At 41.1% G+C, this 25,082-nt stretch overlaps 1 protein-coding gene across 1 annotated transcript in view; it reads left to right on the top strand.

The window, feature by feature from the left end:
• The window catches only part of LOC119726858 (carboxypeptidase D-like), a gene marked incomplete at its 5' end in the record, with an annotated part of 44,829 nt that extends 22,412 nt beyond the window's left edge, over positions 1-22,417 (top strand). The window contains 15 exon segments of the mRNA XM_038198712.1: positions 404-599; positions 1,342-1,511; positions 2,359-2,456; positions 3,970-4,204; positions 5,073-5,181; positions 6,676-6,878; positions 8,922-9,043; positions 10,537-10,732; positions 12,255-12,396; positions 12,981-13,130; positions 14,166-14,288; positions 16,076-16,140; positions 18,032-18,163; positions 18,717-19,011; positions 20,081-22,417. Coding sequence (XP_038054640.1) covers positions 404-599; positions 1,342-1,511; positions 2,359-2,456; positions 3,970-4,204; positions 5,073-5,181; positions 6,676-6,878; positions 8,922-9,043; positions 10,537-10,732; positions 12,255-12,396; positions 12,981-13,130; positions 14,166-14,288; positions 16,076-16,140; positions 18,032-18,163; positions 18,717-19,011; positions 20,081-20,340 — 2,496 coding nt within the window.
• Between the last annotated feature and the right edge of the window lie 2,665 nt (positions 22,418-25,082).

The raw sequence follows: 25,082 nt of genomic DNA, 5'->3' as shown, positions 1-25,082 counted from the left end.
AAAGCCTGATAATCACTCGTCAGAATTATAAAATCAAAGATGTCAGAGGTAACAGGGACAGGAAAAAAGTGGACCCCAAATGTATAAATGACCCATATCCGTAACTCCCTAGGGTGTGTTAAACCAATGAAAACATAGTATGAAAATTAGAATTATAATATGAACATTAATGGTAGTGGTATGAATTATTAATGGTAGTGGACAACATTTGCAAAAATCCAAAAGGGAAGTTGTCTGATTATTATGAAGTAAATGTACGTAAATTGTTTTCCCCCAACTCTGCTGTCTCATGTGACCCATGACCATAGACCTTATCGGTTTGTTGGAAAGTCGTAAGAACGTTAGCATCATAAAACTACTACGTATTGTACTCATTCATAAATTTTCCGGTCCCCAACGCCAGAGCTCGGGAGTCCTGAGGCTGCTGCCCCTGGGTGCCACAGCGGCCAATCAGGCCGTAACAGGGGCGATACTAACCAATCCTGGCGCAGAGGAGGACGTGAGTGACATGCCACGGGTGGCTCTGATTGGTGGACTGAGAGGGGACGAGCCGGTGGGGCGGGAGATTCTCTGGCGGCTGATTCGGCATCTGGCTGAAGGTAAAAGTTGCATTATCTGATGATCATCATTCGTGAAAAAGTTTAACCCTAACTCCCCAGGTATTTTTGCCCAGCAACCTCAATCCTGCATTTCCTCCAACTGCCTCCATGTAAAAATTGGATACAGCCTCAATCCTGCAAAATCCTCCGTTGTTTCTTGAATGCGATCCTTGGAGGGTTGACTACTGCCTCAATCCTGCAAAATCCCCTAGCAATCACTGTCAATATGTTGAGGCAGAGCCAGTGACATCCTGGAGCAGTGTGGAGGATTTCAAGTATAATCTAGGCCCACATTTATGCATGGCCGACTATTGTGTGTCATGAAATGAGTACAAAAGGTATTTTTGAGAGCTGTGTTTCAGGTCCTGTTTCGACCCTAACGTGCAATTTGTGTAAAAGTCGTCGTTGGGGGCAGCAAACAAAACATAGTAAATCGTGTCGTAATAAACAGGAGTCCCGATGCAGCGTAGTATAAACGAGTCCTGTTTATTACGTCACGATTTTTCTCATTTTACGAAGAACCCGACAACTGTTGATTTCAATTATGCGCTCGCCGACCAACAAATTACTCAATGAATTTCAGTTTTAGAAACATATAAACGCACATTACAAAAGAAGGGGACTTTGTCATTATGATATATATGGGTCTACTCTACAATAAAAAATATAAAAAACAAAACGACTTTCAGCATTCCACAACCTCTTTAACCAGATTTTTTTTTCCGTTTTTCTTATCGGTCAGGCTATGAGAGAGGCGACAGCGTTGTCACCCAGATCCTGAACCAGACCTCAGTTGTGATAGTACCGGCCATTGACCTGGATGGGTTCGACCATTCCCAGCAAGGGGATTGCCAAGGGGAACACTTCACGGGGGAGTCCTTCGATCATGCGTTCGGCCCAAATGGGAAAATGGTATTAAGACACGCCCAAATGTGAACGCAGCCCTGAACACGCTGTACTTTTTATCCCCCTCGCTTTCAAGGTAGACAGGGGGATATTGTGATCGCGTATTCCTTCCGTGTGTCCGTGTGTGTGTGTGTTTGTACCATTTCAGTTAGGTTCACTGTAAGGTCAGTCATCAATCTCAACCAAACTTGAAAGGTGGTCTGTGGAGAAAACGTCAACGTCAAAAAAATCCTTTCCAATATGGATATTTACGAGGTCTCAGGAGAGCTCAGCTCAGATTATTCTTACTAACTGCCTGTACATGTACACAAACTGACTGACAAATATTAGATGCATTTATAGTAATACTACTGGAGCTGAGCTCTCCAGAGACAATCGTAAATATCTGTGTTGGAAAGCATTTTTTTTTGACGTCGGCCTTCTCTCCAGGGACTTGTGGTGGTATTGTTGGTACTCTGGTACTCTGTAAGTTCTGTACCAGAAAAAGTTAAAGTGTCCTACATTTTTCATTGCAAATCGGCATACACTTGAAAGTGCCGTTTTCTGCTGTAATTGCAGAATTAAATAAAATCTGAAACATTGATTTTCTCGACTATAAAGCACTGTTGTTTTGTAAAGCAATGGAAATACTGACATGTTACATATGTTCTTAGTACCTATCTGATTGACCGACTCACCAACTGATGGACTTTACTGACTTTTGACTACAGCCTGGCTATTGGCTGATGAAGGGACCCGGGCAGTGCTGTTGTATAGGATAACCCCATTGTATACACTAGATGTATGAAAAACTTCCAGAGAATGCAATCAGAATCGATATTTTGTGCGCTTGCCATGTCTTCTTTTGAAACAGATGTCCACAAGACCAGAGCTAACCATGGTGAAGAACCTCCTCACTACCACGCAATACAGCTTAGTGCTCAGCATCGAAGCGGGTGGCATGTGGGTCAGGTATGTGAACAAACTACAGACTCAAAAAAGAACTAAAGGTTTAGGTGCAAATGTCGCTAAGTACCAAAACCCCTAGCATCTTTGCATGAGCGTTGCCAGCAATGCTTTCAGGCGTCCATAAAGTTGTGTCAGTATTCCATGTTTACGTATCAAAAAGTATTTGCTAAGGTGAAACAGGTTAATAGCCAAAAACTTTAAAAATAAGAATATGCACATAACAAGTTCAATTCAATTCAATTCAATTCAATTCACTTTATTTTCCACACAAAAAAAAAACAATCAGAGTTAAATGTATACAAATATGTGGATGGGGATCCCTAAAAAGCAATGCTTGTCGAGTAGTTAATAATAATAATAATAATAATAATAATAATAATAATTACTCTTTTCGCCCCAATAGGGTGACTTTCCCATAGACTTGTGCACAAACCTAAACTGTCACCTAACCCAAGTTTACCTTATTTTTTTCCACGAAATTTAGTATTTATACTAATTGGACCATGAGGAATCGATCTAGATGGTTTTCGACAGCAAAATTCCTTGTCCTAAGGGTCGTTTTCATAAAAGGGCGACAGTGAAAATGTCGCCTTAATAAGGTGTATCGCCCTATTGTGGACGGAGTTCGCAAAATCTGTCGCCCTATTACAGTAATAGTAGTAATAACACTCTCCCATAGACTAAGCACATAACCGTACGATCGAGGACCGTTTTCAACAAAAGACCCAACGTTAGAGGACTGAAAGGATCTTTTGTTCTCCCTCTCGTGTCTCGGTCCTCTCAAATTACGTAGTACATGTACACACTAATTTGTTCAATAGTTTTGGGAACTGCAAACCTGATGGAGCAATAGTTATTGTGGGTAGCAATGGCGCTGTGGGGACAGCAGAAGTCCCCACAACTCATAATGTAGTCACTCCTAACGCACACCATATATTGTATCTGCTTAAAGGGAATGTACATCATTTGGCTTTTGCTGTCATTTTCAGAAATGAACTATTTGAGGGGTTAGTATAATAGATCAAATATTGTTTTAACTATAATGTTTGAAGTTTTGTGTTCGAAAATGCTTGAAAAACCAAGAAAAACAAAAATGTTTAAGAAGTCTGGTTCCCTGACTCCACTAAAGATAAAATGGATCAATTTATAGATGTCGGAAAATTGTAAGGTAAGGGAACCAGTCTAGCTGGCCTGCACCCGTTCATGAACATGTAACCAATAGCAAACAAAATTTGGACTGAAAAAAATTGTAAATTTGGAGCAGTAGTTGAAAAATAGTTAGGTTTTTCCAACGGTGGTCGGCCGACCACCGTTGGAAATGTATACAAAAATACAATTTTCTTGAAAATGACTTGACACCAGGTGCCATAATTTTACAGGATGCTTTAGACTGTCATTTACCAACATCCTAGTAAGGTATTTCGTAAAAACTGGTAGTTTTATTTTTCGGTGTTTGCAAATGTTGTATATTCCCTTTAACAATGTAGCAGTGATAATATATGAATTTTTTTTACAGGTATCCCTTAGACACCTCTGTCGCAGGTAATGAACTGGCCCAAGGGGCGGTCACTGAGGATGACGACCTATTGTCTTACCTGGCCTCGACCTTTGCCCTGGACCATCCCACTCTGCACACGGAGGTGAACTGCCACGGGCGCAGGTTCCAGGCGGGGATTGTGCGAGGGTCAGACTGGACGCCCAGACAGAACTCCCTGCAAGATTACATGTATTTGAAGCAAAGAGCTTACATGGTAAGGTTGACAATGAAATATCACGAAAAATGTTCAAGGCCCCCCCAAAAAGTCTCCAGTTTCTGGTCAGCCCGCGTTTCGCCATAGCCATGTAATGATGTCTCAAAACCGCCAAACTCACTGGTTTGACTGGAATCCTGCTGCTGCACAATTTTTACATGTTTAGATGGGGTTATGATCGAGTATAAGTGTTATGTGGCTTCCATATATTTTGCACTTAGTTTAGTCGGGTGCCATTTGCAGACGGTGTTATAATTTTGTAATTGTGCGTCTGGAAGCCAGACTGAGGGAGCGATGGTCATGTATCTGGAACCTGTAAACGCTTTTATATTAGCGAAATGTGTAAGGGAGCAGACTAATGACCAGCCTGGCAGCACATGCACGATGTTGATGTCGCTGTATGGCCTGACGTTACCATTTCCTCTGATTTTTTTCTTGACTATCCAAATTTCCCGAAGAATGTTTGTCGGTAGAGATCGTAAGTGGGTGCAGAATTCTCAAGCCTTATGGCCTTACCGAGGTCATCTCTAGCTCCACCCTAAAGGATATTTTTTAAGAGTTTTAAGGAGATTAAAGCGTCATCTGCAACATCAGCCGACATGTGAAGATAAAAAAAATAGGGGAAAAAAAAACGCGCCGCTGCACCACTTCTGGCAAAAGCTTCATACCAGAAACCGAAGACTTTTTTGGGCCTAATCTTAAAAAAAAATAGAAAAATAGAAAAAATAGGCCCTCTGCAAGGGAGTTCGTCTAAATCACTCGATCAAATCCTACGGTAAAAATGGCGGAAGAGACATTGTTTGGACACAACACTATTGAAGATGACCCCACGTGACGTCACACTTCTACGGCGTGTTCCTACTTTCAGATCACAAGCCATGTGTCTTGTTGCAAGTACCCAGACCACACAGCCTTGCAGTCTCTATGGAGGGAGAATCTAGAACCGTTGATGGGGTTCATACGCCAGGCCCAACAAGGTACAGGCCGATTCTTTACATTTAATCCCATTATTTTGTTTCTCATATTATCCCTCCTAATCACACAATTTTAAGGAACTCTATGAGGAAAAGGTTTCTTAAAGGGAATGTACATCATTGGCTTTTGCTGTAATTTTCAGAAATGAACTATTTGAGGGTTTGGTATAAAAGATAAATATGGTTACACTGACATGTTTGAAGTTTTGTGTCTGAAAATGCTGGAAAAACCAAGAAAAACAAAAATGTTCAAGTAGTCTGGTTCCTTGATCCACTAAAGATAAAATGGATCAATTTATAGATGCTGGAAAATTGTAAGATAAGGGAACCAGTCTAGCTGGCCTGCACCCGTTCATGAACAAGTAACCAAAAGCAAACAAAACTTGGACTGAAAAAGTGTAAAGTTGGAGCAGTAGTTGAAAAATAGTTAGGTTTTTCCAACGGTGGTCGGCCGATCACCGTTGGAAATGTATACAAAAATACCATTTTCTTGAAAATGACTTCACACGAGGTGCCATAATTTTACAGGATGCTTTAGACTGTCATTTACCAACATCCTAATGGTATTTTGTAAAAACTTGGTAGTTTTATTTTTCGATGTTTGCAAATGTTGTATATTCCCTTTAAAAGAACCAATTTTTAATAGCTAGCTCTTTTAATCTATGTGTGTATAAAAAACAAGCGCGAGTGCACAATAAACTCTAGCCGTCTTGCATGAAAGTCTTGCATAAAATCTATCAAAATGATCCCTGCCAGAGCTTAAAAATGCGACACCCAAAAAACGCGACGCCAATGGTACATATGGAACACCATACTTTAGAATCACACCTAGATTTATGATGATCCCTGCCAGAGCTAAAAAAAGCGACGCCCAAAAATACGACGCCAATGGTACATATGGAACACCATACTTTAGAATCATACCTAGATTTATGATGATCCCTGCCAGAGCTTAAAAAAGCGACGCCCAAAAAAGCGACGCCAATGGTACATATGGAACACCATACTTTAGAATCATACCTAGATTTATAACGATTTGTGATAAATACCACGTGACTATAACATTACTGCACATATTTTGCCTCAAATCTACATACTTGTTATAAATATCGTTCGGAATTGTTACAGACACTTTTTGTTAAGTACTTAGTTAATTTTGTTTGCTTTTTTTTATTTAATTAAAATTTGGTGGTTATATTTTATTAGAAACTAACGAGGTTCATTTTGGTCAATTTTCCGGGGACATACAGACAGACAGACAGACCGACCGATAATGAATTGACATGGAGAAGCTCCTGCTAGAGCTTAAAAATCAAGATGATGATGATGCCAGGGTTTAATCTCTGCTGTTTATGAATAGGCAATATACACAACTTTGGCGGTGCAACACAAATTGCATTTTAGATTTCAAAATGTGTAAAGTGTCTTGCCCAAGGACATAAGCCATGTGTGAGTTGCTCAAAAATACAACGGTTACAATTGCTTTTCATATGGCAGGGATTCATGGTACCGTGCAGGACAACAAGGGCATGCCACTGCCAGGGGCCACCCTTGCGTTAGTCGGTCACACTCGCAACATCGCCCTCTCTGGCCAGACTGCGTCCTTCCATCGCCTGCTGCCGCCTGGCGATCATGTGATCATGGCGGAGGCCCCGGGGTTCATGCCGATAACCAAACACATCAACGTGGAGAAGAACCAGGTATGTGTCACAAGTAATAGATTTCCTGCACCTTTGCCTACGCGAAGACACCTTTAAAGAGGTTGTGGAATGCTCGAAGACATTTCCGTCATTTTTCGGGTATATGTAGCCTAAGGTGTGATGAAATAAAAACGACTATTGTTTCTGTCATAAAATGAGTACAAAAGGTACTTTTGAGAGCTGTTTTTCAAGACCTGTCATGCCTGTTTCGACCCGAACGTGCAATTTGTGTAAAAGTTGTCGTTGCGGGCAGCAAACAAAACACAGTAAATCGTGACGTAATAAACAGGACTCCCGATGCAGAGTAGCATAAACGAGTCCTGTTTATTACGTCACGATTTACTGTGTTTTGTTTGCTGCCAGTAACGACGACTTTTACACAAATTGCACGTTCGGGTCGAAACAGGACCTGAAAAACAGCTCTCAAAAGTAACCTTTGTACTCATTTCATGACAGAAACAATAGTCGTTTTCATTTCATCACACCTTAGGCTACATATACCCAAAAAATGACGGAAATGTCTTCGAGCATTCCACAACCTCTTTAACTAGTTCGCTTCGGAGGACGTGATAACACGCACTGGCTGTTTTTATACACGGGCACAGCTGACAGGTTTAAATGTCAAGATTGCCGTCTTGCCTCTAGGTGACGTCTAAGCACACTAATCCCTTGTGCCTTTTGTACACACGCACAAAGTCTGTGAAGTCTGTGGAGGCAGACCGTGTGTGTTGATCTTGAATTGGCCGTTGTGCGCGGCCTATTGTTCGACAATTTACGCTTCTGTGCACGCCTCGGAGTCTTGCAACATCCCAGGTTTCGGCAAGAAATATCGGACAAATACTTTTGAAATGGCTCTTGCGAATCAGTATATGTTGCGTGTGGCTGCATATCAGAAGTTTGCTGGAATATTTTGCCTTTTGCAAAAAATCGAAATTTTCAGCCAAAAAAATCCTTGCGCAAAATGGTTAATAGTTTGTTTGTGTTCAAATGAAAATTGATGCGCGGTACTTTCCACAGCACCTGTTTTACATCCATATACTAAACAGCGCCACTAGCCCCACGCGTCTTGCATAATTAATTGTTATTAACTTAAAGGCATTAAAGGGAATGTACATCATTGGCTTTTGCTGTAATTTTCAGAAATTAACTTTATGAGGGGTTAGTATAATAGATCAAATATTGTTACACTGACATGTTTGAACTTTTTTTGTTCGAAAATGCTTAAAACCAAGAAAAGCAAAAAATGTTCAAGTAGTCTGGTTCCCTTACTCCACTAAAGATGAAATGGATCAATTTATAGATGCCGGAAAATTGTATGATAAAGGAACCAGTCCAGCTGGCCTGCACCCATTCATGAACATATAACCAATAGCAAACAAAATTTGGACTGAAAAAAAATGGTAAAATGGAGCAGTAGTTGAAAAAAAGTCAGGTTTTTCCAACGGTGGTCGGCCGACCACCGTTGGAAATTTATACAAAAATGCCACTTTTCTTGAAAACGACTTCACACCGGGTGCCATAATTTTACAGGATGCTTTAGACTGTCATTTACCAACATCCTAGTAAGGTATTTTGTAAAAATTTGGTAGTTATGTTTTTAGATGTTCGCAAATGTTGTATATTCCCTTTAAAGATCATTTGCATTTATCCCAAAAGTACCTACCAAAGTATTATCAAAAAATCTAACTTGCATTAAAGATCATTCTGGTACTAAACACCCTTGAAATTATTCCGTCTGGCTTGCTGTCATTGCGAAGAAATCAAGAAATGTAGGTGATTTTCCAACGATCAGTCAGTTGACTGATTTTTGGAAATAAAGACTACCATCGACAAAATTGTGTTTCATGATCAAAAGGTTGTGCATGGTTTTTCACTGTTTTCTCGATAAGTGTAATATCCACTGAGCCTGAAACTTCAACAGGGTAGATTTTGAATGTTCTTCTTTGGATTTTGAGTGGTGTTACTATTGGAAGCAAACAAAATGCATGAAAAGCAAATGATCCTACATGACTTCAAGTTTGACGTGATAATATTGCTCCCCAGATGCAGAAAGTCATCTTTAAGCTGCAGAAGCCCATTGACATGGTTTATCACAACTACGACGCTATGGAGAAATACCTGCGCCAATTGGCTACCCGCTACCCAGATATTACTCACCTTAAGAGGTAAAACAAAGATTATGAGCTTTCAGGTGTCTGTGCCCTTGGGCAAGACACTTTACCACAATTGCCTCTGTCCTAGGGATAGAGACCAGTTTGTGGTTATCCTGAGATGGATGTCTGTGCCCTTGGGCAAGACACCTTACCACAATTGCCTCTGTCCTAGGGTTAGAGACCAGTTTGTGGTTATCCTGAGATGGATGTCTGTGCCCTTGGGCAAGACAATTTACCACAATTGCCTCTGTCCTGGGGATAGAGACCAGTTTGTGGTTATCCTGAGCTGGGTGTCTGTGTCCATGGGCAAGACAGAATACCACAATTGCCTCTCTCCTGGGGATAGAGACCAGTTTGCGGTTATTCTGAGCTGGGTGTCTGTGTCCTTGGGCAAGACACTTTACCACAATTGCCTCTGTCCTGGGGATAGAGACCAGTTTGTGGTCATCCTGAGCTGGGTGTCTGTGCCCTTGGGCAAGACACTTTACCACAATTACCTCTCTTCTGAGGATAGAGACCAGATTGTGGTTATCCTGAGCTGGGTGTCTGTGTCCTTGGGCAAGACACTTTGCCACAATTGCCTCTCTCCTGGTGATAGAGACCACTTTATGGTTATCCTGAGCTTGGTGTCTGTATCCTTGAGCAAGACACTTTACCACAACTACCTCTCTTCTGGGGATAGAGACCAGTTTGTGGTTATCCTGAGCTGGGTGTCTGTGTCCTTGAGCAAGACACTTTACCACAACTACCTCTCTTCTGGGGATAGAGACCAGTTTGTGGTTATCCTGAGCTGGGTGTCTGTGTCCTTGAGCAAGACACTTTACCACAATTACCTCTCTCCTAGGGATAGAGACCAGTTTGCAGTTATCCTGAACTGGGTGTCTGTGTTCTTGGGCAAGACAGCTTACCACAATATCCTCTCTCCTAGGGATAGAGACCAGTTTGCAGTTATCCTGAGCTGGGTGTCTGTGTCCATGGGCAAGACACTTTACCACAATTGCCTCTCTCCTGGGGATAAAGACCAGTTTGTGGTTGTCCTGAACTGGGTGTCTGTGTTCTTGGGCAAGACACCTTACCACAATTGCCTCTCTCCTGGGGATAGAGACCAGATTGTGGTTATCCTGAACTGGGTGTCTGTGTTCTTGGGCAAGACACCTTACCACAATTGCCTCTCCTGGGGATAGAGACCAGATTGTGGTTATCCTGAGCTTGGAGTCTGTGTTCTTGGGCAAGACACTTTACCACAATTGCCTCTCTCCTGGGGATAAAGACCAATTTGTGGTTATCCTGACCTGGGTGTCTGTATCCTTGAGCAAGACACTTTACCACAACTACCTATCTTCTGGGGATAGTGACCAATTTGTGATCATCCTGAGCTGCTACGCAAAAAAAATGGTCTCATGGCGTGATGAACAGGGGTAATAAATTATAAAATGTTTTAGAAGTTGGTATAATGTGTAGCATCAGCACTGTATAATGAATATTAGTTATTTACGTTTTTACAGCATTGGCCAGTCGGCAGACTTTCGCCAGCTCTGGACGTTCGAGATCGGCAAGCACCCTGGCCACCACACCCCGGGCAGGCCCGAGGTCAAATTTGTGGCCAATGTCCGCGGCAACGAGCCGGTAGGCAGGGAACTCCTGCTCGGGTTGGCCGATTATCTCCTGCGTAACTATGGAAACGATGATGTCATCACCAAGGTAGCGGGAAGGGAATAAGTTGAAGTCCATCATTAAATTAATTGGTTTTCGAGGATTTTGGAGGACTTTATTATAAGATGGAATTGGAGGACTTTGAAGGATTTTGAAGGATTTTAGAGGATTTTGCAGGATTTTGGCTCTAACTTTTTGTGTCGTTAGATTTTGTTGGATACATTATATCATATTGTGCCTAGATTATACTAGATATCATCCGCACTGCTTCTGGATATCATTGGCAATTCCTCATTGCGTTTTAATGACTGTTAGAGGATTTTGAAGGATTGAGGCAGTAGTCACCCCTCCACAAATCAAATGCAAGAAATAACAATTTTTGGAGCATTAAGGAGATATCTAGGGCTGTCCCGAAGATTCCAAATAGTCACATATTCAATCATCAACTGAATATAAGCCTTTTCGGAGTTCCAACTGCGCGTTCATAACCTGTGACAACGCGCATTGTTTGTCTCAAATGGCCTTTGACATCATCGCGCCACTGACTTTACAAAAAGGCTGTTCGTGCATTGTGGGTACTGTCAAAGGGCATTTGAGACAAACAATGTGCGTTGTCACAGGTTACGAATGCGCGCAGTTGGAACTCCGAAAAGGCTTATTCGAATAGCTTTTTACCAGTTGGAATATTCCAAAACAAAAAATAACTACCCATGTACACACACGACTGTGACGTTATTTTATCGTTAAGCACGGCACTTTATTGTCAGGTGCCACTTTTGTGTCGACGGTAACTTTTGTCTACGGCGGATCAGTGTTATCATTCTTTTATAAGGTTGAAGCCCTGATAGATATAAAATACTGCAAAGCACTCCTATGGCCAATATCGATTGCCGCATGCATCTGGCGCGCTCTGCGTATAACTTTTGAGCGACGCTGCACGCAGTTGCAGGTGGCAGTTTCGGATATCCGAATATTCGGTCAAACACAGTTTCAAATAATCTAATACTAAATTATTCGAATATGAACAGCCCTAGCAATGTATAATTTTTTTTGCATGAAAGCAGTTAGAGGTTTTTTCAGGATTAGGCCCAAAAAAACCCCTCCGGTTTCTGGTATGGAGCTTGCCCAAAAAGTGGTGCGGCGACGCGGCTTTTTTTTTTTTTTTACCTGATTTTTTTGCTTCAAATGTCGGCTGATGACTGCAAATGGTGCCTGACTAAACTCAGTGCAAATTATATGGGAGTCCAGAGAGGCCACATAAAGCTTATTCTCGACCATAACCTTATCTAAAAACACGTTAAAATTGTGCAGCAGCAGAATTCCAGTCAAACCAGTGAGTTTGGCGGTTTTCAGACATCATCTTTCATTGAAAAAAAAACTTTTTCATTTTGTCGACGCGCATGGCTACGGCGACGCGCGCGCATACCAGAAACCGGAGACTTTTTTTGGGGGGGGGGGGCCTTAAGGATGCATTTTTTACAGTGTTAGGGTGTAAGCAACTCACTTTACACATAAAAAAAAAAAACCATCTTGGATATTCAAATTTTTTTGTTTTGGTTATCTGTCGCAGCTGATTGACAAAACACAGATCCATCTACTGCCCAACATGAACCCAGACGGCAGCGAGGCAGCGTGGGATACCGAGGGAACTTGCAACGGAAAGGTCGGGGTGGGAAACTCTCACCACGTCGACCTGGAACAGGACTTCCCAAGTAAGCTCAGTTTTCAGTCCGATAATCTTTTAATTTGCGAGTCTTCATGAGTAGTGGCCAGGGGGCGTGGCCAGACCTATCTGAAAGGCTTTTTAGTTTTTATGCTAATGCTAATTTGCATATTCATGAGCAAAACTGTGATGTCACTCAAGGCAGGAACTTCAGCACCGACCAAAAGTTGCCAGAATTTGTGACTTTTTGCCGTGGTAAATTTTCTGTTCTGAGATATTCATTGTTGTTTGGTAAGCTGTAAGTCAGTTAGGAAATTGTATGCACAATTGTTTTGGATGACCACATTTTTGTGTTCACTATTTGAACAGAAAACCTCTAAACTGAACGGTGTCTTCCTGAAATGGCATCACAGTAAGAGCGCCCTCGGTTGTCAGCAAAAGCATGGAACAGTTAAAATGTTTTCAAAAATGCACCTTGAAAACATCTTAGCCAAAATAGGATGTCTCATAGTTTTCATACATTTCAGAGGAATGAACATTTGCACTAAATATGTTCCAGTGTAAAATTCATGTCATGGTCGCTTTTAATAACCACTTCAATTTTCTAAATTGCTAAATGTTTGACGTTTACAGGTGTAGTAGTGAACCGAAGCGTGGCAGACCTTCAGCCCGAGACGAGGGTCGTGATTGGCTGGCTGCAGAGCCGGCCGTTCACCCTGTCGGTGGCCCTGTACGGTGGCACATCGGTGGTCAGATACCCTTACACAGCCAACCACCACCCAGGTGAGAAACATGCCTCACAAGTCCTGGTCAGCATCACAGACTTATTGGATCTTTGCACGCACGGCCGAGGGCAGTATGCCTAGCCAACAACCAGATAGCTAATGGTTTTAACAAAAATCATTAAAATATGAAGAAAAAAAATTCTACGTACTTGTTTTACAAACAGTAAATGACGCTTTGTGACCGCTTTCAAAAACTCAAAATGATGGGACACACTGAGTGCGCAGACAAGTTCACATTCTCTTGTTTTACTATACTCCCGAGGACAATGCCTTTTGTTTTCCTTTGTCCCTGTAATATAACACACTCCCATAGACTAAGCACACAAAAGTACTACAGAGAACCGTTTTGAACAAAAGTCCCAACTTCTGAGGACTGAAAGGATCTGTTGTTCTCCCTTTGTGTGTCTGTTCTTGGGGTGTAAATAGTTCACATACACATAGAGCAAAGTACACACAGTCGTGTTTACATAACTCCCGAGGACAAGCCATTGTCTTTTCCTCTATTCCTGTAATATAACACTCTCCCATAGACTAAGCACATAAACGCAACGATCGAGGATTGTTTTCAACAAAAGATGAACTTGAGGTCAACAAAAAATCTGTTGTTCTCCCTTTTTCTGTCTGTCCTCGGGTCGTGTGTACACACAAGTATAGAGTGAAGTGCATACAACGTAATTTATTCTGAACGTGCTTAAAGCCATTGTGCTTTCGCGTGAGCATCAGGCTTCATCGGCAGTACGTTCAAATATCTCCCCGTGGTTTTCCCAACTCCCACTTTCTTACTTGCGCTCGGAGCCCATATTAGTTTTTACCGTAATAAGAAATACGGAAATTTTTTATTAAATTGCTATTTTTCAGACAATACGGAATTTATACAATGTTGAATGTTACATCGAGGTAGTGTTTTCATGACAATAATGAATACAAGTTGAAATGAATATAAATTGGTCAAGAGGACAGACAGAACATCTTTAAATGACGAGTCTGAGATTTTTTGTCAAATTTTGATATTTTTTTTTTTACTTCGCACCAGCCTACGCATCAAGAAATCTACCAAACCCTACCCTAGATGACGATGTCTTTGTCCATCTCGCAAAGACCTACGCCAATCTACATCCCACAATGCACTTGGGAAATCCATGCCCCAACGACACCAGTAAGTTTTTAACGATTATTCACATTATTCACATACAGGTTACCAGGCAAAATGTCATGCAATGTATATTGGATATGATTGGTTCCCAGCTGATGATTACTGAGCACATTAAAGGCTTAACCCTAACCGCCCTGAATCCTTCAAAATCCTCTTTGCCAAATTGAAGGAATTTGGAGGATTGAGGTTACATGGCAAAAGTGCGTTACTGATTTTGTAGGATGCACTTTGTTGAGGTCTTGGGCCGGATCTTGTGTTGTTTTTGCTCAGCCATGCATATAGGCCTGGATTATGCTTGAAATCCTCCGTACTGCTCCAGGATGTCACTGGCCAAGTCTCAACATATTGACAGTCACTGCCGCAGGATTTTGCAGGATTCAGGCAGTGGTCACCCCTCCATGGACCATATTCAAGAAATAATGGAGGAATGTACAAGATTGATCAAGGCTATCCTATTTTTGGAGGATTGTGCAGGATTGAGGCTACATCCTAGCAAAAAGGCCAAGGGAGTTAGGGATATAGGATCGTTTGCTTTCATCTCAAATGTAACCAACCAAATTATTAGCAGAAAGCTTCCTCGGATTAAAGATCGTACTGGTACTAAACACCCTGTAAAATTATTCCATCTGGCTTGCTGTCATTTAGAAGAAATCAAGAAATATGGGTGATTTCCAACGATCAGTCAATTAAATGATTTTTGGAATGAAGAGTGCTAGAGATGCTATCAGGTCTTGTGATCAAAAGGTTGTGCGTGGTTTTTCATACAGTTCTCGAAAAGTGTACCATCCACTGAGCTGAAACTTCAACAGGTTAGGTGTTGAACGTTCTTCTTTGGATTCAGAGCGGTGTTATTATTGGAAACGAACAAAATGTGTGAAAGTAAATGATCCTTATCATGTGCCTTTTTGCCAAGGACTTTTTGCGTAGTAGGTTAAAAAAATTGGTTTGAGGTTTGAGACAAAAGTAAGTTGTGCATTTCAGCAGCAGAATTCTGCGAAAATCAAGCAGAATCATTTTGTTTATATTGTTAAGTAAGTAAGGCCAAAAAAAAAAAGTCTCCGGGTTCTGGTATGCGCGCGCATCGCCGTAGCCATGCGCGTCAACAAAATGAAAAAGTTTTTTTTTTCAATGAAAGATGATGTCTCAAAACAGTCAAACTCACTGGTTTGACTGGAATCCTGCTGCTGCACGATTTTAACGTGTTTTTAGATGGGGTTATGATCGAGAATAAGCTTTATGTGGCCTCTCTGGTCTCCCATAATATTTGCACTAAGTTTAGCCGGGCACCATTTGCAGTCATCAGCCGACATTTGAAGCAAAAAAAAACAGGTTAAAAAAAAAAAAAAAAAGCCGCGTCGCCGCACCACTTTTTGGGCAAGCTCCATACCAGAAACCGGAGACTTTTTTTTGTTGGCCTAAAGGGGGCGACCCTGTGTTAACAGGAACGGAGTGCCCATCTCTCTTTCGTTAGCGATTGGGCCAGACTCATATGCTGCTGTGGGGGGATCGCCACACCTCCTCCACAGCGAGTCTGTTACCTTCCCAGCATTGAATAATGCCGGTACCCATTTAACACCTGGGTTGAGAGGAGTAATTGAGGTAAAGCGCCTTACTCAAGGGCACAACACGCATGGCCACGGTGGGGCTCGAACCCACAACCTCACGATCATGAATCCTGTGCTCCACCGCTAGACCACACGTGCCCACCAAAATATTTATTTATATTGTTATTAAAGATAAGCTGAAATTAACTTTCCTTCTTTTTTTTCTCCCTTTTTTTCGGTTCATAGCTACAGGGTTTCAGGACGGCATCGTGAATGGAGCCGCATGGGAAAACTACGATGGTAGCATGCAGGTGAGTGTCTGCTGTAGACTCCGTGCACAAGCACCCCCTCGTTTGGTCACAAAGAGAGAGCTAGGAGGGACTTGAACGCATTGTCACTGCTGTAGGTTCCTGCACATTCAGATTTAAAGCAATTGTACCTACTTAATCAATATTAGGCCCAAAAAAAAAAGTTTCCGGTATGCGCGCGCGTCGCTGTAGCCATGCGCGTCGGCAAAATGAAAAAGTTTTTTATCAATGAAAGATGATGTCTCAAAACCGCCAAACTCACTGGTTTGACTGGAATCCTGCTGCTGCACAATTTTAACGTGTTTTTAGATTGGGTTATGGTCGAGAATAAGCTTGATGTGGCCTCTCTGGACTCCCATATATTTGCACTAAGTTTAGTCGGGCACCATTTGCAGTCATCAGCCGACATTTGAAGCAAAAATATCAGGTAAAAAAAAAAAAAGCCGCGTCGCCGCACCACTTTTTGGGCAAGCTCCATACCAGAAACCGGAGACTTTTTTTTTTGGCCAAATGAATATTAGCTCAGTCTTATTTTTTAAAATCTGTGGAACATCAGTCACTTCGCTACCTCCAGAAAAATTGTATCCGTACATAGACAATGTTCTTTGTATTTCGTCAGGTGCCCAGTGAAGGGCATACGAGCGTTCTGACGCGAAAATCATTTTCAAGACAATTGCATTAAAAGGTGCTATTGTTCCCCCACGCGTATTATGAATCCAATGTTCTCCCACGCATATTATAAATCGTACGATTTTGAAATTTGTGACACGTGTCAATCATGAGTTTTGGAACAACCTGTATTAATTTCTGATGAAAATTTCAGAAATTTCATTTCTGATTATAAATTTCATTAAAATAAGAGGCAGTTTTCGGCATATGCTCTATTGCTGGGAACATTTTGGTAATTACGTGCTATTGCATAAGGGCATATGCGCATATGCCCTTCTGCTGGGCACACAATGATTTTCATAAGCTCTTTCTCATCCAACAAATGCAGGTGCATGCAAATTCCAATCGTGGGCCACTTCAGGCTGGCGCATTTTAAATATACGAATATTGGATCAAGTCCAAGTTAGAATAATCGAATGAAAAAATTGTTCGAAAATTCACATGCACGGTGAACCATTATGTGCAAGCAATGTGTTCCTGTCAAGGAGATCTGGTACACGGTACCCTGTGGAGACATGTGCATAGTAGGGAACAAAATATTGTATATGTCTCCACAGAGCAATATCTATAGGTGAATACGTCTCCACAAGGTTATGACGAAATAGATTTATGGATTTTACTCAAAAACTAGGAATTTCCAAAGTGTGTTGATCCGACGCGAATTGAAGTATTTTATAAAGTCCAAATTTCAGTCCAGGAAATTAATTGTGGTTAAAATAGGAGCATTTTGAAAGTACACCTTCAAACTCAAAAACTTGTACACGAGAACAAAGAAATGACTCCACAAGTACAATGGTTCTCATGGGTGGCCACGTAGTACCACTGCCTTGTCAAAGGCCTCTGTGGTGGTAGAGGTCACTGTCAACAAGGTAAATCAATTTCAGTCTTTGGAACTTTGGCAGTGCTACCCAGTAAATTCTGGGCATGCCTCATGCATAAGTTTGAATACAGCGCTACGGCGAATCAAATTTAAGTTGCACCTCGAAGTATGATGTGTGACCACCATTTCCGTGATCGAGATTTTCACAAATATACTTAAAATCAATGATTTTCACCCTAAAATGTTAGCACTCAATATGTATGTATTCATTACATGGCTGTGCAAGAGTTAAAGTAGGCATAACAATTTGCATCTTTTGCACAATTTAATTATTATTTTCTGAGTTCACATAATCAAAAAGATGGAAAGTGAGGTTTTTTCTTACTAGTTTTGATATTTTTGCAGGATTATAATTACGACTTCATAAAGTGTCTGGAGATTGCGGTTGCCACCGGCTGCTGCAGATACCCAACCCAACCAGTACTACAGCGGTTATGGGACGACCACCGCAAACCACTCATTGAGATGATCCAACAGGTAGGGATTAAGTGTCCATATGTTTCAATGGGACTTTAATCCCCATTCTCCTTAATCCACCCTAATCCAATACTCCAGTTGCTGCAAATGAAAAATGCAGCCAGTACTGCAACAGTTATGGGATGAGCACCGCAAACCACTGATTGAGATGATCCAACAGGCAGGGATTAACTCTCCATACGTTTCAATGGGACTTTAATCCCAATTCTCCTAAATCCACCCTAATCCAATACATTGGTTGTTGCATATGCCAAATGCAGCCAGTACTACAGAAGTTATGGAATGAGCACCGCAAACCACTCATTGAGATTATCCAACAAGTAGGGATTAACTCTCTGTACATTTGAATGGGACTTTAAACCCGACTCTCCTAAATCCACTCTAATCCAATAATATCCAATTAATAATATTGCGGCAAATGCCAAATGCAGCTAGTTCTGCCGAAGGAACTATTTTGTCAAACTAGTTAGTACCTCAGAAAGCTAATATCGACTATCCACCCTTAAACCATGTTATATTTGCAAACTATTTTATCACATCTTGATTCCAAAAGGCCCACCATGGCATCAAAGGCTTCGTCCGGGACATACGAGGCCAGCCGATCGTCGGCGCCAAAATCACCGTCGAGGGTCGCGGCCACCGTGCCGAATCGTCACCAGAGGGCGACTTCCATCTCCTCCTACTACCTGGGACGTACACGCTGATGGCAGAGGCCGAGGGGTCCGGGACCCAGACCCGGAAATGCACTGTGGGGGATGTGGATTTCGAGGCGGTACTCGTCGACTTTGAGATGGAGGAGACTAAGGAGATACTAGGCCTGCCGCCGATAATGTTTATTGGGGTCACAGGTAGGGGTAAACTGCTTTCTCAAGTGAACTGCTCTTGATAAGGATGCACCCAAGCAAATAATATAAGTTATCCCGCGAGCGCTCGTGGAACACGGAATAATGTAGTGCGTCTTGTGTCCCACAGGCCGAGTGGTATGCGGGACACAGACGCACTACATTATTCCGTGTTCCGCGAGCGCGATAACGAATTTATCTTCAAGCAAACTTGACGCACAGTAAAAATGGAACACGCACGCTGTACACGATCTTTTCAGCGGTTATGTGGTTTTCCTATTACACGTGCATGTTGTACGGAATGGCGCGCGCATCTTAGAAAAGTGAAATACGCGAAGTGCCGTATGGACCGTGGCCGTGCTACATGGTTATCTGTAGCACGGCTTGTTGCCATGGATCGACCAATCAGGAACAAGGATTCAAGTTTACTTGAAATTAAATTCCCATAAACAGTGATACATCGCCAAACTTCAAAATTCTTTTAGAAACACTCAAAACTCTCCCGGGTGTTCAGGCTGTGCAGAAAAATAATGATCAACATGTCATCTTTCATTTTCCATTCAATTTGTGGTGGGTTGACCAATGACTTTTTGAGATATTCTCTCTCGAAGAAGACCACCCCTAAAACGAATGTTATTTCCCAAACTGGAAAAGTAGCCATTTTGAAAAAGGATCCTTCCACAACATGGCTAAATAGTGCCACTTTCGGACCCAATTGCATCCTAAATGCTCAGAATTGGAAGCCCCAAATCCAGACCATAGGTGCAGTGCCAAACTTGAAAAGTGGTTTGTGGAGAGAAGGCCGATGTCAAAACAATCCTTTCCAATATAGATAATTACGAGGTCTCTGGAGAGATACTAATAAGTCTAACATATGTTAGTCTGGTGTCTCATGGAAACTCTCCATTCAACCCAAACTCCCCATTCAACTGAGAACTGGTACCTGCCGGGTGGACAATCAAAGGCTGTCACTGAAAAATGTCCTTCATGTACATGTATACAAACTGGCAGGATGCCAGGGGGGTTGGGCAAGTTTTACTTTCAGTATTTTTTTGTACTCCCGTGTTTCACACAGTTGTCGGCGTGATGTTGCTCATCCTCACAACCGTCTGTCTCGTTTACGTCTGTCGCTCCTCGACCACGGGCCGTCGCAAGCAGGGCTTTTACCGTCTCGACGGCGAGAAGATGTACCAAGAAGAATACAATGATCGCATCGCGCTTAAAGGGTTCAACTCTACATCCAAACGGCCCCTCTTAAACAACGTCGAGTACCACGATTTCCTAGATTCTGCCAGCGACGACGAAACAATGTTCACAAGGAACAGTTCTCACTGACGCAATTTTTTTTTTTTTCCTCTAAAATTTAATGTAGATATTTTCTAAAAGGTACGTCTTCACCCTCGTGTTTAAAGTGCGCCACTTTTGTCTGGGGAAATCCTTAAGTGTGTTCTTGGAATGGACACAGTGAACCAAAAACAACTTGTGATGAAATGACTTATAAACAGTACTTGTGTCTGGCGCCCTCTGCTGGTCATGCACAGAGAGTTTGAATTTTTTTTATTAATCAGTTGGAAAATTAAACATAAAACAGCTCTCTTAAACTCTCTATTTTTTTGCATTTTTGCGGTTATTTGAAAATGCTTGTGTTAAAAACATGTACTCTTAGAATGTTGTTTGTTTATTTGTTTTTGTTTGTTAATTAGCATATCAAGAAGACTTCAAAATATTTTTAAAAATCGTAAGGAAACTTGTACAGGGTTGGAAAAAAACAAAATTCAAAATTTGCTACTTAAGAATCATGTCCACAAAAAGTCACTTGTGATATATCAAAAAGTGATTTCCTATACAGTTTAATATATAGTTGTAAAGTTGAACAGAGACATTGACTGGAGCGGGGTTTGAACCTGCGACCTCTGGATTGCCGTTCCGGTGCTCTACCAACTGAGCTATCCAGCCCTATGTTTGCGGTTCCCCATTTGTCAATGTCCTTGTTCAATTTAATATATTTAATTCAATTCAAGAAAACATTTTTTCCATACTCCTTTAGAGAATACATCCATCAGTAAAAAAGAAATCTGGTAAATAACAAGATAACAAAATCAATAAATATGTCTCAAAAAAAAGAAAATTAATACCAGTAAGATACGCTATGAAGAAATGTTAAACTTATTTCGATTTATGTACAAAAGAAACTAAGGAGTATGGGGCTGTTTAAGTAAGCCGAGGCTTGTAGGAAACAGCCCTTACAGACAACAATAACAACAGAAAAACAACATGATAACAACACACGGACGAGACAGACAAGACAAAAGACTTATCTGTCCAAAAGTTGCCAATAGTGTTTTTTCTCAAAGCTACTACATGTATGTAGACATCTGAAATCAAGGTAGATGTTTTTGAATGAAATATCTTCTCAAATCTTTGCATTTTTTCTTGTGCAAAGCCCATGTGGACTGCCTTCGCTTCATTGTCTGGGCATTGAACTCCTCGTCTGTGGGCAATTCTGCAGGCTGTGGGTTCGAGTCCAGCCTGGGGTTATGGTGCGTGCGCCCTTGGGCAAGGCACTTTGTCGCTCATTGCTTCTCCCCACCCAGTAATAAATTGGGTACCTGTGAAGGCAGAGATGGTTATTGTGATTGATTTTTATCAGCTTCGTGCCGAAATGGCAGCTTCATGCTGTATACTCTCCACAGAGCTGAGATGGTCTTTGGAGTGTTTCATTTCATTCATTCATACAAACATTTATTTCAATATTGCTGACACAAAATGCACAATGAGTCTATTTAAAAATAACATTAATGAGAAATTGAGTAAGGAACAAATAATATTTATATAACCAACAAATAATGTAACAATCCACAAAAACTACGACTCATTAACAAATAATAAATTATAAAAACAGCAATATGGTGGCACGCGGGGAAGCCGAAGGCTTATATTGCCATGCCAGTACAAACAAAAAAACAATTTACAAACATGAGTGGACAAACAATCATTTCCCCACTGCAATTATGATGTAGTGCCACAATAATGGATATGTGCGCTTGCTAATAAAGAAAAATCATTATTGATGATAATTCCCCTTTTTATTTTACCATTAACAGGCCATAATCAATGTTTAAACTTCTGGATCCAGCATAATTCGCATTGTATGCAGACAGGTTTAGTGGAATTCAGGGTAGGGACGTGCATTTACGGGTACTACACGAACCGGGTACCCGTTTGAAAAAAAAACACGGGTACTCGGGTAACCGTTAAAGAAACCCAACCCAAAAATTCAAATCTGGGAAGTTGCTGTCTAGATTAGTCATAAACGTCCACGGGATAATACTACCACATCGGTTCATCAATACAGCAAGATACAAGTGTGTACAGTGAGCTTTATTAAAGCTGGAGTCCATCATTTGCAGCCATCCGAAAAGTAACTGGCGTAATTATTGTTGAAAAACAAACTTGGTTGAAAGATAGTAAGGGGACTAAACTCCCTGTGAAATTATTCTTTCTGGGAAGCTGTCATTTTGAAGAAATCAACCAAAGAAGGCCTTTCCAATGGTGCATCTTAAGACGCACCGTAGGAAAATTTTAATTAGTAGTTGGTTTTGTTATTCGGCGAAGCGCATGCAAGCATTGACATGACGCACGCGCGGTTGCTATAATTCGTCGGATCAGTGCGCGACGTCGCGTATAGCTGCAATCCAAAACAATTCAAAACATGATTCAGTAACTTTTGATTTGAAATTGAGATCCTATAGAATGCTGTTTTTCTCGGAATATACAGCTGAAGCTTAGCTGAAACTTCATCAGGTTTATGTGTTCAGTATCCTTCATTAGATTTTGAACACTTTTGTTGCTTCAAACGAACTAAATGCACTAATTACAAATGATGGACTATATCTTTAATAGCTTGACGATGTAAACTGGACCCAATTACATGGCTCTGTTAACCACAGAATTCTGCGCTTGCGATCACCGTGTTATGCTAACAGCGCTAGCAGAAAACTTCTGCGCTTACCCTGCAAGCACGGAATCCTTAGTTAAGGGATGTATGCATGCGCAGAAGCCTAAACTCCTCGCTAATGCGCGAAATAGGCTTACCATACAGAATTTTCTGCTAAAGTAAGCAGGGATTTTTCACTGACTGTAAGCAGGGCCAAGAAATTGGGCCCAGCAAACTTTGGCAAGCGCCATAAACGTGAATGTGTTTTGATTTCCCATGTAGCCTGGTTTTTAGTTTGAAAATTCCCCACAAATGACATTCCAAACCTTTCTTTTTTCATTGTCTGAGAAGTTACTCTAAGTTATTACTAAAGTTGGTTACGGGTACCCGATCCCATAATCTGGAACCAATGTTTGGTTACCTGGTTCCCTGGTTCCGTTGCACAGCTCTAACTCAGGGTATGTGCTTACTTGCTGAAATAAGCTGCCATACAAACGTCAAAAAAATAGCTTTTGAATGCTGGATTTGTTGGTCATGTGACTACCTTGCACCAGAGTTGTAACGAGTCGCTGATAAAAGTGACTCGAGTCGAGTCGAGTCATTTAAAGAAGTGACTCAAGTCGATTCGAATCATTAGGTCCAAAGGTCGAGTCGAGTCGAGTCAAATATTTAGCTTGAATCAATTCGAGTCGCGAATATTTGAACACTAAATACCAACATTTATAAAAGGAGGCCATAAATTTAGCCAGCATTCGAATCTGGGAGCTTTATAAGAAATCGCCTAAAGCCAATGATGAAACAGCGAATTAGAAAATGTGAAAAATCTGGTTCCTGGATAGTATTTTGTGCGTTCTAGAACCATGTGGTGGGAGTCTGACACGTATATTCATACACTAATTCGCAAAGCGAAGTGAGCATAAACTTTGCACCATAAGTCATCGCAAATACTTTTCGCAAAGTTGTGCTTTTATTTTTGGGACTGGAGTCTTATTAGCCTTCGCTCGAGTCGAGTCGAGTCTTCTGATTAGAGACTCCAGTCGAGTCGAGTCATTTGCTCGCATTGACTCAAGTCAAGTCGAGTCATTTACCCTTAAGAACTCGAGTCGAGTCGAGTCACCAAAAATTGTGACTCAAGTCGGACTTGAGTCGAGTCATTGACTCATGTCATTACAACTCTGCCTTGCACGAATGTCACATGATCAACAAATGACATTTTGAGGAGTGTTGGAACACAATTCACTTTATATGTTTCCGTCCAGGGTTTGTCTTTTGTTATGTACATTTTGCAAAAACATTTATCAACTTTTTGTTTTTGTGTTTTCTAGTTATACTCAGTGCACCAACTCAGATTATTGAATTTCAGTTCTATTTGCTTTGAGATTTATTATTAGAATTTTATTAATTTCGAAATTCCAAAGGTAATGGTTAATAGAGAGTTTAAAGGATTTGAAAAAATGTATTTTTTTTTTAATTGAGCTTATAAATAACCGTTATTGCTACAGCTCATAAAAAGAGTAAACTTTGCACATTTTTGTTCTAAAAGTTAGAATTTGTTTCTTAGCCACCACTGAGCAGTCATTTAATAAGGGAAATATTAATAGACAAATAATGAATGTTCATGAGTGCAATGGTAAGAATAATTTCATGAGGTGACAGATGGAATGTTCCATTCCACAAGGCGAATGGAACATTCCATCTGCTGCCATCTAATGAAATTATTCTTACCATTGCACAAATGTGAAGCAATCATTGTTTGTTTTATACAACACCTGAATAAATCCTCGTCATCTGATTGGTCAGAGTCATCAATCATGTGACCATGCAATGGAATAGAACTTCTATTTTTGACATGTGGTTCGCGCCGTACTGCTTTGCGACGAATAATTCAATGACATGTGATCAACGACCCGCCAATCAGATGACGGAGATTTAGTCAGGCGTTGTTTATTATGAATTACTGAAAGATTAATAATAATATATTAGGCCAAAAAAATATAAGTCGGTCTCTGGTCAGCGCACGCGTCGATTTTAAACATGCGCGTCAATCTTTTTTTTTTTTCAAAATGTTCCGCGGTAGCTCCAACAGCGCCCTCTATTGCCGCACCTCCTCAATTTTTTTTTACCAAAGAGCACCAAGGAA

This window comes from Patiria miniata, unplaced genomic scaffold (genome assembly GCF_015706575.1).
Source record: "Patiria miniata isolate m_02_andy unplaced genomic scaffold, ASM1570657v1 HiC_scaffold_2, whole genome shotgun sequence".
Taxonomy (NCBI): Eukaryota; Metazoa; Echinodermata; class Asteroidea; order Valvatida; family Asterinidae; genus Patiria; species Patiria miniata.
This window is presented reverse-complemented; position numbering and strand designations above follow the sequence as displayed.